General features: G+C 33.7%; 1 protein-coding gene across 50 annotated transcripts in view; it reads left to right on the top strand.

The window, feature by feature from the left end:
* Nucleotides 1-13,524, top strand: part of si:ch211-266g18.10 (titin) — a 65,516-nt gene extending 51,992 nt beyond the window's left edge. For 48 of the 50 annotated variants that reach the window (XM_052153103.1, XM_052153106.1, XM_052153154.1 and 45 more), the window contains 35 exons: nucleotides 63-110; nucleotides 284-328; nucleotides 441-494; nucleotides 633-680; nucleotides 777-824; nucleotides 1,859-1,906; nucleotides 1,987-2,034; nucleotides 2,123-2,170; nucleotides 2,366-2,413; nucleotides 2,504-2,548; nucleotides 2,641-2,697; nucleotides 2,841-2,885; nucleotides 3,027-3,071; nucleotides 3,165-3,212; nucleotides 3,313-3,360; nucleotides 3,554-3,598; nucleotides 3,709-3,762; nucleotides 3,927-3,974; nucleotides 4,069-4,116; nucleotides 4,205-4,249; nucleotides 4,381-4,425; nucleotides 4,563-4,607; nucleotides 4,848-4,895; nucleotides 5,011-5,058; nucleotides 5,142-5,189; nucleotides 5,283-5,330; nucleotides 5,803-5,967; nucleotides 6,417-6,485; nucleotides 6,671-6,718; nucleotides 7,023-7,070; nucleotides 7,406-7,453; nucleotides 8,733-8,756; nucleotides 8,879-8,923; nucleotides 9,068-9,112; nucleotides 9,377-13,524. In XM_052153103.1, coding sequence (XP_052009063.1) covers nucleotides 63-110; nucleotides 284-328; nucleotides 441-494; nucleotides 633-680; nucleotides 777-824; nucleotides 1,859-1,906; nucleotides 1,987-2,034; nucleotides 2,123-2,170; nucleotides 2,366-2,413; nucleotides 2,504-2,548; nucleotides 2,641-2,697; nucleotides 2,841-2,885; nucleotides 3,027-3,071; nucleotides 3,165-3,212; nucleotides 3,313-3,360; nucleotides 3,554-3,598; nucleotides 3,709-3,762; nucleotides 3,927-3,974; nucleotides 4,069-4,116; nucleotides 4,205-4,249; nucleotides 4,381-4,425; nucleotides 4,563-4,607; nucleotides 4,848-4,895; nucleotides 5,011-5,058; nucleotides 5,142-5,189; nucleotides 5,283-5,330; nucleotides 5,803-5,967; nucleotides 6,417-6,485; nucleotides 6,671-6,718; nucleotides 7,023-7,070; nucleotides 7,406-7,453; nucleotides 8,733-8,756; nucleotides 8,879-8,923; nucleotides 9,068-9,112; nucleotides 9,377-9,462 — 1,823 coding nt within the window. In that variant the 3' untranslated portion in view covers nucleotides 9,463-13,524. The remainder of the gene's footprint in view (nucleotides 1-62; nucleotides 111-283; nucleotides 329-440; nucleotides 495-632; nucleotides 681-776; nucleotides 825-1,858; nucleotides 1,907-1,986; nucleotides 2,035-2,122; nucleotides 2,171-2,365; nucleotides 2,414-2,503; nucleotides 2,549-2,640; nucleotides 2,698-2,840; nucleotides 2,886-3,026; nucleotides 3,072-3,164; nucleotides 3,213-3,312; nucleotides 3,361-3,553; nucleotides 3,599-3,708; nucleotides 3,763-3,926; nucleotides 3,975-4,068; nucleotides 4,117-4,204; nucleotides 4,250-4,380; nucleotides 4,426-4,562; nucleotides 4,608-4,847; nucleotides 4,896-5,010; nucleotides 5,059-5,141; nucleotides 5,190-5,282; nucleotides 5,331-5,802; nucleotides 5,968-6,416; nucleotides 6,486-6,670; nucleotides 6,719-7,022; nucleotides 7,071-7,405; nucleotides 7,454-8,732; nucleotides 8,757-8,878; nucleotides 8,924-9,067; nucleotides 9,113-9,376) is intronic. The other 2 variants (XM_052153105.1, XM_052153110.1) reach the window with 2 other exon arrangements.
* The last annotated feature ends 4,116 nt before the right edge of the window (nucleotides 13,525-17,640 follow it).

Raw genomic sequence — 17,640 nt, 5'->3', positions numbered from 1 at the left:
CATAAGCAAAGTATAAGATTATACAAAAGAAAGTAATTTATTTTCTCTAATTCTTATTTTAGAGGTTGAAGTCCTCAAGGAGGATATTAAACTAGCCCCTGTAAAGAAAGGTAGGTGTTACAGTACTATTGTTTTAACTTCAAGTGTGTTTTTATGCTATGTTTAATATAAAATAAATACTAATCCTGCTAATCAAAGGCAATAGTAAAGATTTTCTCTCTGTCTGTCTTTATTTTTTTTTTCTGCATTTTTACCAAATATTTTACAATCGTTGTGTTTTCAGAGGCTGAAGTCAAGGAGAAAGCTAAACCATCTCCTGTAAAGAAAGGTACTGTATATATAAAACACCCTGCATGCTGTTGCTTTACACTATATGAAAATAATTTATGAAAAATAAAATACTGTTTAATAAAACCAATTATAAAATGCCAATTTTATAGAGAAAGTTGCTAAAGAAAAAGCTCCTGAGCCAACACCAGAACCTGCAAAGAAAGGTATTCATATACAATATAAGATATGTCGTGAGTGCTTTATCCTTTTGAAATGATTCAACGTTTTCGCTATGCAAGAATAGCAAAATGGAAAAATATATTTCACTTTCTCTAAATGTTTTTGTACTTTCACCATTTCAGAAGCTGAAATCGTCAAAGAGAAATCAAAAACAGCCCCTAAAAAGAAAGGTTAGATTTGTTTTGAGAATCTAATGAAAGTTTTCTTAAGCAATTTTACTGTTATGCAAAAGAAATCATTGTCCATTAATGTTATCAACATTGTAGAGGCTGAAGTCATCCAGGAGAAATCTAAACTAGCCACTGAAAAGAAAGGTATGGATGTCAATTAAATCATTACATATACCAGTACTGATTTTTTAGACTATAGGATGATTATTCTACACATCAATCCAAAATGTTTTTATGGCTTAAAGTTACCAAAGAAAAGTCATTTGAATCAACACCAGAACCTACAAAGAAAGGTATCCATATTCAATATACACCAGTCAGTCACAACATTAAAACCACCTGCCTAATATTGTGTATATCAAGTCAACTCAAGTGGTTTTTATTTTCATTTCAACCATATACAGTTAGTACAGTACACAGCGAAACGAGACAACGTTCCTCCAGGACCATGGTGCTACATAAAAACAACAAAGGACCAACACAGGACCACATGAGACTACACAACTAAATAAAATACCTATATAAAGTGCACGTGCAAACATGTGCAAAAAGTACGGGACAGTACAAGAAATTTCTGACAATGAACAGGACAATAGGCACAGTGAGAGACAGTGCAGCACCATTTTGGATCCGGAGAGGCCGCTGCGTGCTACCGCGCCACCATCTTGGATCATATATCCCTCATGCTGCCAAAACAGCCCCAACCAGCATCTCAGAATAGCATTCAGAGTTGCTATTCTTCTCCCCACAATGGTACAGAGCAGTTATCAACATCAACACGGCATTTCCATCCACAGAACTGTCGCTCATTGGATGTTTTTGATTTTGGCACCATTCTGAATAAATTCTAGAGACTGTTGTCCATGAAAATCCCAGGGGATCAGCAGTTACAGAAATACTCAAACCAGCCCATTTTACCACCCCTGGAGTCACGAGTTTGAATCCCAGGCCGTGCTGAGTGACTCCAGACAGGTCTCCTAAGCAACCAAATTGGCCCAGTTGCTAAGGGGGGTAGAGTCACATGGGGTAATCTCCTTGTGGTGGCTATAACATGGTTCGCTCTCGGTGGGAATCAGAATTTATTTGGGGAATGTTACCAAAACTGTTTCGCCTGGCATGTTGTAAGATAATGCTAACCTTTTGCTTTTTCTAAATATTTTTATGTTACCAATATTTAGAGGCTGAAGTCATCAAAGAGAAAGTGAAACCAGCACCTGAGAAGAAAGGTAGGGGTTCCAATGATCTCATCCTAATGTGTAAAATGTAATAGCAATCTCTAAATATTTTCACATCACCTCCATTTTAGATGCTGAAGTCATCAAAGAGAAAGCTAAACCAACTCCTGTAAAGAAAGGTATAAGTATCATTGAAATCATCTTGTGTATAATGATGCTTTTCATGTATAATGATTATTCATCACACAAAATGAAACTGTTTTTCAGAGCCTGAAGTTGCTAAAGAAAAGGCACCTGAACCAACAACAAAAAGAGGTGAGATTTCCCTTGATGGCTTTTAGGATGCTTTAAAAAAAAGTCACCAGTATTGGTAATTCTGTCCAAATGAATAGCTAGACCTATAGTCCAGATTTACTATATTAAACTAGGGGTCAGTATTTTAGAGACTGAGCAAGTTAAGAAACTATACGTTTGTCATGATACAAACTGAAATTTCCCTTTGATTTGAAGAGTCTGACATTACCAAAGAGAAAGCTAAACCAGCCCCTAAGAAGAAAGGTTGGATTTATTGTTAACAATCAAATTAACGTTATTCCTAAGCTAAATTTAATACCTTGTCTAAAACATTTTATATTATCATCATTGTAGAGGCTGAAATCATCGAGGAAGTTAAACTAACTCCTGTGAAGAAAGGTAATAGATTCAATTAAATCATCTTGCATATATGTATGTATAAATATATATATATATATATGATTTATGATTATTTACCACACATATTATAGAGCCTGATGTTCCTAAAGAAAAGGCACCTGAACCAACACAAAAACCTGCAAAGAAAGGTATTGATACACAGTATTCATATGTTTTATCTTTTAAAGTTTGCAAATTGGAATACCGGACTGAATCCCATCCGTATGTTTTCATATTCCAAGTTTTTTGTTGACACAAATGCTTATATATTTACATCATCACTGCTTTTCAGTTGAGGTTCCAAAGGAAAAGGTTAAACCAGTTCCTGAAGAGAAAGGTACATGTCCAATAACCTTTACATTCGAAATCCTTTTTACTTATTATTTTGTGACATAGCATTGCTGATTTATCAAACATCTCCAAAAAATGGCCTCTGTCTTAAATGCAGTCAATAAGGTTAAACCCACATGTTTTGCAGAACCTGTGATAACTAAAGAAAAGCCGAAGCCAGCACCAAAGAAAGGTACTTTAGTTTATTAGCGAGAATATGTCAAGACATTTTTCCTGGGCCAGTTTTAAGAGAACGATAAATGCTTTAATATTTTCACCATTGTAGAGGCTGAAGCCATTAAAGAGAAAGCTAAACCAGCCTCTAAGAAGAAAGGTTTGATTTACGTTGTTACCTATCAAATTAACATGATCCATAAGCAAAGTATAAGATTATACAAAAGAGAGTAATTTATTTTCTTTAATTCTTATTTTAGAGGTTGAAGTCCTCAAGGAGGAAATTAAACTAGTCCCTGTAAAGAAAGGTAGGTGTTACAGTACTATTGTTTTAACTTCAAGTGTGTTTTTATGCTATGTTTAATATCAAATAAATACTATTCCTGCTAATCAAAGGCAATAGTAAAGACTTTCTGTCTGTCTGTCTTAATTTTTTTCTTATTATTTTTATTTTATGTTTTTTGCATTTTACTAAATATTTTACAATCGTTGTGTTTTCAGAGGCTGAAGTCAAGGAGAAACCTAAACCAGCTCCTGTAAAGAAAGGTACTGTATATATAAAACACCCTGCATGCTGTTGCTTTACACTATATGAAAATAATTTATGAAAAATAAAATACTGTTTAATAAAACCAATTAAAACGCCAATTTTATAGAGAAAGTTGCTAAAGAAAAAGCACCTGAGCCAACACCAGAACCTGCAAAGAAAGGTATTCATATACAATATAAGATATGTCGTGATGGTAAAGATTTTCTGTCTGTCTGTCTTTATTTTTTTTTCTGTCATCAGATAATATTTTTTTAGAGGATGCATACGTTTTAGGTTGAATTGTTTGCGTTATTGAGACTGAAATATCCTTCCTCTGTTTTCTAGAGTCTGAAGTTGTCAAAGAGAGAGCTAAACCAGCCACTAAGATGAAAGGTTTGATTTACAGTGTTAACATTATTCCTCAGCCAAATTAAATATTATGAAAAAAAATCGTTTTTCTCTAAGCAATTTTATATTATCATTGTAGAGGCTGAAGTCACCAAGGAGAAAATGAAACAAGCTCCTGTAAAGAAAGGTTTGTATGATACTTAAATCCAGTGTGGACTTTTGCTTTAGTCTGTTTGAGGGTTATTCATCATCACATGACACAAACTGTTTTATAGAGCCTGAAGTTACAAAAGAAAAAGCAACTGAACCTGCAAAGAAAGGTATTAATGTAGTGTACTGTATTTAATGTTTATCTTTTAACATTTGCCATTTCGAATACACTATTAAGTCTCATATACATATATAATATTTTGAGAAAGAAGTCTGTATTTACTTTGTCACCTCTTTTCAGTTAAGGCTCCAAAGGAAATGGCAAAACCAGTTCCTGAAGAAGAGGGTACATACAGTATTTAGTATAATTCTGATTCAATTCAATTCTTTTAAACATACAATTACAAATGAATTATGAAGAATTACATAATTTTTAACAAGTTTTAATTTGCTATTCTAAAGTGAAATCCCTGTGTTTTACAGAACGTGAAATAACCAAGGAAAAGCCAAAGCCAGCAGCAAAGAAAGGTACTTATAACGTTTTATTTATTTATTTGTTCAAAATAATGCCATCCCAATGTTAGAATTAATAATAATTTTACCCCTAGATAACATGTACTGTCAAGGATTACTTTTATTATTATTATTATTAAACTATAGCCATTGTCTGTAATAAACTGTTAATGTCAAAACAGCATTTTTCCTTTGTCGGCTTTAAGATAATGATAAAGCTTATGTTTTTTTTTTTTTGTATAATTACTATTACAGAAGCTAAAGTCATTAAAGAAAAACCTAAACAAGCCCCCCTAAAGGAAGGTATGGTTTTATATCCTTTTATCCTGCATAAAAATCAAGTTTTCTTCCAAAGCTAGTTTAGGATGAGGCAAAATGAAGGGGCTTTTCCTAAAGGTGTTAATTATTGTTATATTAGAGGCTGAAGTCATCAAAGAGAAAGCTGAACCAGCCCCTAAGAAGAAAGGTTGGATTTCCTACATTAATCAAATACCCTACAAAACCTTTTTCTTTCTTGGATATTTTTACATTATTATTTTAACATTTCAGAGGCTGAAGTCTTAAAGGAGAGAGTTAAACCAGCTCCTGTAAAGAAAGGTATGGATGTTAATCAAAACATTCTGTGCATATAGTACTATTGTACACTGTGTATGATGATTATTAATCACATGAAACAATTCTGTTTTATAGAGCCTGAAGTTGTTGAAGAAAAGGCACCTGAGCCAACTCTAAAAAGAGGTGATTTTATTTGCCCACAATGTGCTTTTAGGAAATTTAAAATCTTTCAACCAAAATCCTATGAGCATCATTATAGATTATACCTTCAATTAGCACAAGCGAATATGGATTTATGTTCTTTTTAATATACATAAACTTTTGCTATACACTAATGCTAAAACATTCTTATTAATTTTTCTTATTGTTCACTAGTGGCATGATAATACAATTAGACCTATTTGATCAAACTTAAAAATAATAATAATTGTTTTGGGGAAGTTACCTTATACTAACAAATTCACTTATTTGTCCAACTGGAAATGCTAAAACTATAAAACTATCCGTGTTAATAGTTCTAATGTCTACATGAAGCATATTTTATAAAGCAGAAATAATGGAAAATGGTGCATTTGACAAGAGCTAAAGCTATAACTGCCTGAATAACCACAGGCTCATTAGATGAGTTGGTTTCAAAATTCTTTCAAACACACAGATGATGTTGCACCCATCGGTCTGGATGTGGAGCTCCTGAACTCCATTAACCAAAAACTGTCTCTTCTGGATCTCCTGAGGAAGGACATTGGTGATATGAGAAGTGACCTGGAGTCCACACAAAATCAAATTACTCTTTTAAGAATGGACAACCGAACAATCAAAGGTATTTTGTCCATCCATGTTAGATATAAGCTATTTGAAATAGCCCTATGTGACGACATATTATTTTCAGAGGAACAGACCGATCAAATATTTATTTCATTGTGTATGCTCCAACTGGATGAAATTTTTTTTTACTAAACATGTACAGATTATTAACAGTGTTTTGACACCAAATGTTTAAAATTTCTTTAACATTAACAAAACTGTTGAGTTAGAGCCAATCAAAGGAGCATTCTTGGAAACAGTCTCATTATCCTCATAAAGACTAGTTTGGGTGATCTGCAATATCTAAATTACAATAAATAATCTAGAATCCAAGTCAAGAGGTAATTCATTTGTGTGTTTTTCACAGTCAACCATGAATTCCACTTAAAAGGAAAATTAACTATACCAATGATGAATTTATTTTTAATTTATTTTTAAACCACATGCCATTTGTTGCCTTTACAGAGCCTGACACTGTCAGCATGAAAGTCAAGCCAACTGTCTCCAAGGAAAAAGCAAAAACAACCAAAAAAGGTATTTGTTAAACTTCACATGTCAGTGTAGTTATTTGTCTGTTCAAATGCCTGTTTGGACTTACAAATGGATGCATTGAGCCACAACGAAACAGACATCAGGCTTTGCAAGATTTTATATAAACTGTGATTCCCACTGTAATGTACAGTTTAAATGTGAGTGATTGAAAGATTGTTCTTTTAAAGAACGTGATGCTCTGAAGAACATTTCCAAGACAGCATCTATTAAGACAGGTAATGTGCAAACATTCTCTAATCTAACCTGTTATTAAACATATTAAACTTTAGAAATGTTACTTCCTTTTTTCTTTTGGATGTTGTTAGCTACAGTTTGCTTATGAAACTAGACAAAGCTTTTAGAACAATATTGGAATGTTCCACATGTTGCAGTTGACATCACCTTGGCATTTCGGTTTAATATAATATACAATATACTGTATTTATTGCCCATACAAAATGAGTACCAAATATATCAAGCAGTCCTTGTCCCTGTTTATCCTGAATGTGGCTAATTCAATTTATGTTTCCCACAACACAGAACGTGACGCCCTGAAAAACATCACTAAACAAGCAACTGCAAAGAAAGGTAACTATGGTAAAATGATCTCAGCAGCGTAAGGACTCCATCAATTTAGAGAAATCAGGAATTAGCAATGGCATAGACAGAAGATTTGCTTGTGTTGATGTATGAAGTGAATATATGAATGCTGTGTGTGTATTTTGTTGGTAATTATATGGATAAGAGCTTAAATAAGAGGAGGAGATTAATTTAGTAAAGGCTTTATTTAAAAAAAACAACATGAAATGATCTCTATAAATGAAGTTTATTGTTATTACTGGTACATTATTTCATAATGCAAGTAGATATCAAAACGAATCACTTATGTCCAAATAAAAAAATGTTTAACTTTTTCATTCTAGAAAAAGAGGCTCTGAAATCCAAGATCAGACCAGAGCACAAAAAGAAAGGTAACTTGATATACATCTGAATTACTAGACCTTTTAAGTTTAAATCATTTGTAATTACTCTGAAATATTGATGCTGTATTTTATAAGAAATGATTTTACCACATTGGCATGTACATAGGTTTTTTTGTACAAGATATTAAGTAAAAAGTGGTTAGATCAGTGTTTGTTTGACACTCCTAACTCTAGAAATCCCTCATGAAAAAGTTAAAGAAGTAAAGGAACCTTTACAGCAAGGTACTATGGCTGTACCAATGGGCTTGCATCACATAGATTTACTAACAGTGACTTTTAACAATTTTATTCTCTATTCACCAATAGCTGTGGGTGTACATTCATGCATTTATTCCACTCCAAGAATATAAAATAATTCACATGTTCATCAATAGGCTTAAAATGATTAGTTGATATATGATAGTTGGCGATAGTATACAAAATTTGCCTTAACATTACAGAAATCCTTTTCAGGAATGTTAATTCTAAGCATTAGAAAGGCAAATAGCCTTTATAAATTAGCTGCAGTGCTGTGAAAATTGTAGACATGAATTGGGATAAATTATTCATAGACAAGAGCTGGGTTTCCCAAAGCACTAAGTAGAACATTAGTAGCACTTAAGTAGAACTTAATCTCCACAGCCAGAGCTGCCTTGCAAGGTGCTAGCCTGCCATTGGAAGCAACTTGGGGTTCAGTGTCTTGCCCAAGGACACTTTGGCATGTGGAGTCATGTGGGCCGGGATTCGAACCACCAACCCTGCGATTAATGGCTGACCCACTCTACCAACTGAGCCACAGCCTCCCACTTTTCACGTATTAATCTCTATGAAGTCGATACATCTGAATCCCTGTCTTGCCAAAGCCATCCTTATTTCTTTCATTAAATTCAGTAATATCTAATAACTTTCGGCACCATGACAATGTAACATACAATTTCCATGACTTGTCAGTATTTCCATATTATTTTCATGTTAAGAAGACAAACTCCTGGACGTATTGGCAAACGTTTCAGCACTTTTGGAGCAGACAGCTCCCACGACAAAGCACTTAAGTTCTACTTTATAACGACCGATGTTAGTTAAAATGATCGTAATAGCGTAAGTTGCAACATTATCAGGAAAAACAGCCTAGGAGTATTACAAATAATAAAAACAGAGCAATTCAACATCCCAGCAAAGAGACCCTGGTATCGCTCTAAAGCATTAAGTGTGCATCAAAACTTGCAGTTTTGCAAAACTTATAAGAAACATTTAAATATAAAAATGTTGTGTTTTCTTTTTCTTGTAGAACCTGAGGAAGTCATAGAAAAAGGTATGATTTTGTAATGAAGTTATCTACAGTGAAGTCCATAAATATTCAGATAATTTCAAGTTATTTAGGTCTGCTCAAATTTCTTCTCTTAAATGTATCTTGTGAATGTTCTGCTATTAAAGCCAAGCAAACTGAGAAAGAAGGTGTCAAGGCCAAGGAAGAAAAAGGTAAAATATATGAATTACATAATTTTGCATGATTTTATTTTCTCAATAAACTCTAGCATTATTTGATCAATTTATGAATGCTGTAGTGTTATTTTGTAACTTGTTTATTGAAAATTGCATCTCTTCCTTCTGTTGTTTTTAAAGTAGAAGTACCTGATATCACCAAAGATATTCCAGAAATAGAGGAGGGTAAGTTTTTGTCAATCACATCTGGAATCCACAACATGGTGAACCTTTATAAACTTACTGTACATATCTGACCTGCACTCACTCCACCTCTAACATTCTTCTACAGCTGTGCTTTTAAAGCAATGTTGCAGTAATGTGCAGTTTAAAACATCCCACATTTAAATGCCAAGTCTTTTTACTTTTCCTTTGAAGTGAAGTGTGACCATTCATTTTTCCCTAAAATAATCCTGAATTTTTTTTTTCAAATAACTTTTTCCACTTCAGAAGACATTCCGTACTTCCAGTGTTTCTTCGTGGATGAGGATGATACTCAGTATCCGTTCTTCCCCTTTTCACCACCGGTATTGTGAGCCAAGCCAAGCCAAACCCTGGAGTCTGAAGTTTGACAGCATGTCAAGCCAATGGAATAAAGACCTCTGAAGGATGAGGCACCGTCGCTTTGATGCAAGAGGTATATTGGTGCATAATTGGTCCTAAAAAATCACACCAAGGAGGGCCCAGACATGATGATTTAAGTTATTTCCTGGATGAGCTTTCAAAACAAAACTGGAAAACGTCCTTCTTAAAAATGTTGTTGGTCTTTATTGTTATTTTGTGGTTCAGAGCGTTTAAATGGACAGCGGTTGCACTAAGGTTTGCTAGAATGTTTCATATTGTCTTAAGGCTATCTGTCTTTTAATTGATATTGTAGATTTGCCTTTTATTTCAGGTTTCTGAATAATATATTTTTATGTATGCTTCATGTGTGTGTATATATATATATATATATATATATATATACACTCTGGTGGCCAAAAGTTTGGAATAATGTAAAGATTTTGCTCTTATGGAAACAAATTGGTTCTTTAATTCACCAAAGTGGCATTCAACTGATGTATAGTCAGGACATAAATAATGTGAAAATGTTACTATTCCACTTTGGAATTTTTTTTCATAACTTTTTAAACTACTTAAAAGTGTCTCATCAAAAAATCCTCCATGTGCAGCAATGACAGCTTTGAAGATCCTGTCAGTTTGTCCAGATACTCAGGTGACATTTTACCCCACACTTCTTGTAGCACTTGCCATAGACATGACTGTCTTGTCGGGCACTTCTCACACACCTTACAGTCTATCTGATCCCACAAAAACTCAATGGGGTTAAGATCCATAACACTCTTTTACAATTATCTGTTGTCCAATGTCTGTGTTTCTTTGCCCACTCTCAACATTTTCTTTTTGTATTTCTGTTTCAAAAGTGACTTTTTCTTTGCAATTGTTCCCATAAGGCCTCCTGAGTCTTCACTTTACTGTTGTACATGAAACTGGTGTTGAGCGGGTAGAATTCAATGAAGCTGTCAGCTGAGGACATGTGAGGCATCTATTTATCAAACTAGAGACTTTCATATACTTATTCTCTTGTTTAGTTGTACATCTGGCCTTCCACATCTCTTTCTGTCCTTGTTAGAGCCAGCTGTCCTTTGTCTTTGAAGAATGTAGTGTACACCTTTGTATGAAATATTCAGTTTTTTGGCAATTTCAAGCATTGTATAGCCTTCATTCCTCAAAACAACGATTATCTTATGAATTTCTAGAGAAAGATGATTATGTTTTGCCTTTTTTGACCTAATATTGACCTTAAGACATGCCAGTCTACTGCATACTGTGGTAACTCAAAAACAGACACAAAGACAATGTTAAACTTCATTTAACAATCCAAATAGCTTTCAACTGTGTTTGATATAATGGAAAAAGATTATCTAGTACCAAATTAGAAATGTATTATTACTCAAGGATAAGGTGTTTGGCGGGGGTCTGGGTAGCTCAACAATTATTGACACTGACTACCACCCCTGGAGTCGCTAGTTCGACAGGGTGTGCTGAGTGACTCCAGCCAGGTCTCCTAAGCAACCAAATTGGCCCATTTGCTAGGGAGGATAGAATCACATGGGGTAACGTCCTCGTGGCCACTATAACGTGGTTCTCGCTTTCGGTGGGGCGTGTGGTGTGTTGAGCGTGGATGCTGCGGAGAACAGCGTGAAGCCTCTACACGCGCTACATCTCGGCGGTAATGTACTCAACAAGCCACATGATCAGATGCGGATTGAGGTGAGTCACTATGCCACCACGAGGACTTAGAGGACATTGAGAATTGGGCATTCCAAATTGGGGAGAAAAATGGAGGGAAAAAAAACGAATAGGTGTTGGAGTGATTGCTGCAGGAAATGGGGCTTGTCTAGATTTGATCAAAAATAAATTTTTCAAATAGTAATGGTGCTGTTTTTACATCAGTAATGTCCTGACTATATTTTGTGATCAGATGAATGCCACTTTGGTGAATCAAAATACGAATTTTCTTCCAAAATAGCAAAAACTGTACATTATTCCAAACTTTTGGCTGCCAGTGTATATACGTCAAAGAAGGAACATGAGTACAGTTTTTTCCCAGACAGCACTGACATAGAGTAACAAACAATTTCTGATCATTGCAGTGGGATTAAAGATAAGATACTAAGATTATACAATCATATGCTATCCATTAAATATTTTTACATTACCTCATTTTGATGGGGTGCCAATTCAGAGCATTCCTTTCTTTTCTGTCAGAATTGGGTTTGAATGTTTGTTTTGACTTACACAAATGGAATGGAACTTACTGAGGATATAATTGATCAAGTAATATATATAAATTAGTATTTTATTTATCTTTTGGTATGGTAGTACCGTTTACAGAACAGTTTACAGAACTGCTTTAAGGGCTTAGATAGGCAAGCCCAGTTCCTCAGTTTTTTTTTTTATTTATTTGCATTTTACAAATGTAAATGGTTTGGTAAGATGCCAAACAATGTTATTATAAATCTATACTTCACAGAGGAAACACAAGTATGTTTTGTTCAGTGCTCTCCATAAAAGGAGATGCTGGATTTTGCGTAGAAAAATAGAACTTCTTGGTGTTAAATCCACAGAAATGCATTAAAACACAATGCTGTTAAGAACTGCATTTCTGTGCTATTTAGATTTTTAGAATTGAGTGCCATTGAAAGACACCAGTTAAGGAGGAAACAAAGCTGTTCAAAACACAGACTGTTTTCATCCAAGCTAATGTATTTTTATCTTGCAAATAGAGTAGTTTTAACTTGTAGCACAAGATTTATCATATTTACCTTTCGCTGCATAATTTTAAAGATTTATGTAACATTATACCTATAGAAATGTGGAAGTGTTTTTGTGCCTGGCTATCATGGGTGAAAATTACAGTACCTGATGAAGATGTGCCAGTTAAATAGCACATAGACATTTATAAGAATATTATGTTATAAAATTGTCTATAATGCCCATTTTACTCATACAGAAGACTTTTCCATTATGAGACAAAATGATATGCCAGATTAAATGTATTATTGTGTGTAATTTTCTGGGACATTACCCTTTACCACAGTGTTTCTCAATCATGCCCCTAGGGGCTCCCCAGCACTGGACGTTTTGGATGTCTTCCCCTAGCTATCACAATGCATTTGACTCTTAGCTGATAAGCTCATTAGTAAAGTGCCCCATTACCTGAATTTGGTGTGTTAGAGGTTGAATAGGGAAACACGTGTGCATTGCTGGGGGCCCCAGGAGCCATTTTTATGTATTTTCTACAGAAGGAGTTCAGCATGTTGCTCCATAGAGGATAAACTCATGCCTGTACAAAGACCATATTATGTAGCCATCATATATACAGTAATGCCACCTGGTCATATACATGCTATACCAATACTGATTTTAGTTTTTTAGTTTTTTGACATTTTAAAAATAGTTCACCTTGATGTACTGTATGCTTATTGTGGTGTTTTTATTCAGCCTGTGCATGCTTCACATTCTGATGTAAATCTAGTCAATACAAAAATGAATAACTCCAGAAATAGATTATATTTAATAGTAAAATAGGATTTTGTGATTGTAATTATTTGTTAGATTTGCATAGCATTAAGTTATAGGTAAACCTACAGTAAATGTCCTGCTCATAATTTTGGCACGGTTCAAAGTTAATATTCGAAGGATATGTACCCAAAAAGTGTGGATTTTGTGTTTTAACAGTGTATGTAAACCAGACTGGGATAACAAAACTATCTACGGTCCATACTTAATTGTAATAAGATATTTATTTGAAAACAAAATTGTAAAATAATATTGTTTATCTTCAAGTGTTGTCGCATGGTTTTACTGTCAGATCCTTGAAATGTTATTTCTATTCTACAATGTTTAATTTGACTTTCTGTATAAAATATATAGTCATAAACTGAAATAATTTACAAAGCTGTAAGAAAAACAACAACATTGTGGTAAAATAAGAGCCCTTATGAGACTGTAATGCCAATTGAACTATAATGCATGCTCACATTTTGCTGACGTCTGATTGAAAAGTTAAAATAAATAAATGTTTGCAAAAATCAAAACAATTGTTAGAAAGGTTTTTATTTTTTACAAAACCAGCACAACTGCCTGATGGTCCATTACATATATCCTAACAGAAATTTCCATTTATAAACTAAGAAACTTTAATGGCAAATACATTATTAATTTGAGCAACTAATTCACTATCACCCAGGCCATTTTTCCTAAATCCATTTCTACCAGTAGGTGGCATTATGGCAATATGCTGTCATGTAAACTTTATGGTTCTTGTGTGAACGTAATAGTTGAAATGCCAGTCACATTGCAAGCACTTTGGAAAATGAATTACATCAATAACATTTCTAAAACTTAAAATGAAGAAAATGTTGGTATAAACATTCCATCACAAACTAAACTTGATTTAACACATTTAAAAGAGTATTATACAATTCCTTGAAATGATTCCACAAGGTTACGTGCAGTATACACAAATATGCACAAAGCTTCAAAATATACATTTTTATTTTATCTTTCACTCACAATACCATAAAAATCCACCAGTAGTGCCAAATACTCAATGCATTGGTATGCACAGCCTGCTTTCTGCCATTCAAGGTTCTTGGCAGACTGCTATTCAAGTAAAAAAAAAAAAAATCTTAAACATCTCAAAGCCATGTACAAACAGAGACAACTGAGCCTGTGCTAAAATTCCCTTTTTGTATTATAGGCCTTTATATATATATATTGCAAAATCTACAGTGGATCCAAAACGTATTTGGACACTTACTATAAGCCACACCAAACAATACTATGTCTTTGCTTTATAATATAAAATATTAAGTAATATTTAAAGAAATATAGCACAAAAATAAATATCAAGCCAAACAGTTAATAAAAACAGTTTTTACTGTAAATTAATATAAAAAACAATAGATATTTTGTTCCAAAAATATTTGAACTCTTTCCTGTGTTCAAACATTATACAGAATGCCCAAAATTAATGTCATGAACTACATCTTTAATTCCTGCTTTGCATTACATAAACAGTATGTATAGGATATATTTCTTTGTATTATAATATATTGTATGTTGTATATAATGCAGATATCATGCATAATCCATAGCTTATATAACGTATGACTTATTTTACAATCACATATATATATATATATATATATATATATATATATATATATATATATATATATATATATATATATATATATATATATATATATATATATATTATTATTATTATTTTTTTTTGTGACATTAAGCTACTATGGAACCAAAAAGCATTTTTGAAACTGAAACCATATAAAGAAGTGTCATTAAATCAGTTGTTTAAAACACCACATTACCTCTCTCTCATTAAACATTGCTAGATATTATGCAACAGCAGTGCCCTAAAAATAAAAGCAGTCCCTGTGTGAACTGTGGTCCAGTCCAATTACAATCTGTGCATTGTCAACTGAAATATTTTCTCGTCTGTGTTAACAGTTCCCATGGCAGGCACGGAGAAGTGCTGGGGGTTCCCAGAGCCCCTGTGCCTCTTTTCTTTTCAATAGAGAACAACGGGGAGAGTTTCTTTCATGACACTTGGCAAGAGCATAATCTGCCAGTGATGTCACTCCCAAACTTATAGACTATTGGCCACAAAGGAACGGACTACTATCGGCCCACAAAGATGAGAGGCAAAATCAGCTTAAAGCTGAACCATGGCTGGCCTAAAGAAAAAAGAAGAGATGATGAAGGCAAGCATTCATGCTTCCTGACAAATGGCCACAGAGACTTGACATAGACTGAGGGGCTGAATAGACCCCCCATATCCTCTCTATTTTCTTCCCTTGCTCGGTTAGTTTGTAGGCAAAATGAGTCTACATGGAAGTGTGGGCACTTTTGGATCTTATTATTTTGATTATTTCAGAAATATATGAGTGAACTATCACAGGATATCAGTTTCATTGTTTATTGCAAGACAAAATAATATTATATTCATACAAATAACAAATACTATCTATAATTAAACTAATATATCATGTCAAATTTCTGTGCAACAATGGTGAATTATTAGTATCCCAGAGACGTGTACACATACATATTATACTTGCTATTTCTTACTCAAGGTGGCGCTGATGTTTCAGTGATCATCCAGGTTTACATTTGACATTGCTATTTGATGAAGAAACAACATGGAAGTAAACTATAGCAAGTACAACACATGAACAGTATGATATGGCTGTTGTCATTTGGGTGTACCACTGAAAGTTGTACGTCTATTTAGACTCAATTAGTGCCTGAGAAAATACATATGTGTGTGTTATGTGTAGCTCAATGTGTGTTTGACAGCCAGTTGCATCTCATAAAATGTCAGTATTAAAGTAATAAATTCTGTTCTAGATTTGTCCTGATTTGTTGCATCATCTCTTTAATATATAAAAATATAATATAATTTATTTACTATCTTATTTTATTTATTATTATTTTAGAAAATTATACACTATCTGGGCATTTTTGTAGATCCAAGTGCTGGGTTTCTAAAGAGTAAGTAATAATGTTTGGCGAAATACTCGTGCATCGTAAGGGTTAAAAACACTTAACTAGTTCACATATATGATTCACTAAGTGAAATATTTAGTTAATTGCTGCTGTTTATCAATATATTTTGACTCATTGTATGAAATATGATTAATTTTGTATTAGTTTATATTTTGTATACATTTATATATTCCATTTAACCTAATTGTTTAATGTCACCCTGATAAAATAATATAATTGTTATAGATTTATAAATAGCTTCAACTTAGTTTAGTTACTTTTTGATATTGACTTGTTGTGTAGCAAAATACTGTACTTTTTTAAAAGTGTAGTTTGACTGTAGTTTAACTTCAAGTAATGTGTATGGCTCAGAAGAAGCTTTCCAACACTGTCTCTAGAGCAATACTCACAAAACAAAGATACCAGTATGCGACTTTAATAAATAGACAGAGTTAGATTCTCATTTGGTTTTCATCCATACATACAGTAAAGGAATAGTTCTAAAAATGTCCTCATGTTGTTCCAAATCCATAAAACGTTCTGGAACACGAATGTTAGATGTTAACAGAATTTTAGGGACTGACAGCCTCAGTCACATTCATGGCATTAGTACAAGATGCCTTTGTGTTCCATTGAAGAATAAAGCCAGATGTCTATTGCAGAAGTAAGCACGAGTTTCGCGCACGAGGTGTTAAGGGCATGCTTATGAATATTATGCCCTTACCAAACCCCTTATCTAAACAGTAGAGTGTGTAAACATGATAGGAAGATGTTGTGTGTGACAGAAGCAAGTAATTGTCGTGTATTAGATGTAAACGATGTCCAGCAACGTCATTGGCTGTAGTGGAATTCTTGGGAAGTAAGACGAGTGCAGTCGCATAATATCATAGGAATGAGCCAAATTTAGAAAAGTCGTAGGAATCCTGACGATTTAGCTGTGAGAGTGTGTTGGATTTTTCATTTTGGGGTAAACGATCCCTTTCAGTACAACTTTGCTTGTTGATCTTTTTGCCCTGGTAAAACTGTATTGTGATTTGTGGTTAAAGAGTTGTGTCATTAATCCGAGCAAGTTACTCTGATGAGTCTCATGCTATTAGGTCAGCTGCAAATACGGAGAACAATGGCTGATTACTTTCCACTCCAGTTACGATGCTTTTGTGACTGAAACAGTCCATTCACAATCTGCTGTAATAGTAAAACCATCGTTACAAGCCAAGGTCAAACTAAACTGTCACTATATGTATTGTTGAGCATATTGTTAAATAACATTTTGAGCAATAGCAGCCAGTTACAAGGGTCAAACCTGCCTATTATTGCATATATTACACTGTTTCGGTCTTATATTAGGTCTGGATAGTAAGTGCAAATTGCTGTTTACTTTAAAAGAACACCTTCAGTCAAAAGTCTTGACATTTGGTTTGTTTCTCATGATCTTAAAGTAATATTCCACGTTCAGTACAAGATAACCTCAGTCGATAGAACTTTTGGCATAAACCAATTGTGACTCAGCCCTCGTTTATATATAAAAAATAGCAAATATCACTGTCACAATAAGGCTCCTATAATGGAAGTGAATGGGCCCAATCCATGTAAACATGCTAACATGATTTAGTGAGATCAAATCACTTACTAAC

This window comes from Xyrauchen texanus, chromosome 22 (assembly GCF_025860055.1).
Source record: "Xyrauchen texanus isolate HMW12.3.18 chromosome 22, RBS_HiC_50CHRs, whole genome shotgun sequence".
Taxonomy (NCBI): Eukaryota; Metazoa; Chordata; class Actinopteri; order Cypriniformes; family Catostomidae; genus Xyrauchen; species Xyrauchen texanus.
The sequence above is the reverse complement of the archived record's forward strand: the minus strand, read 5'-3'. Positions and strand labels throughout refer to the sequence as shown.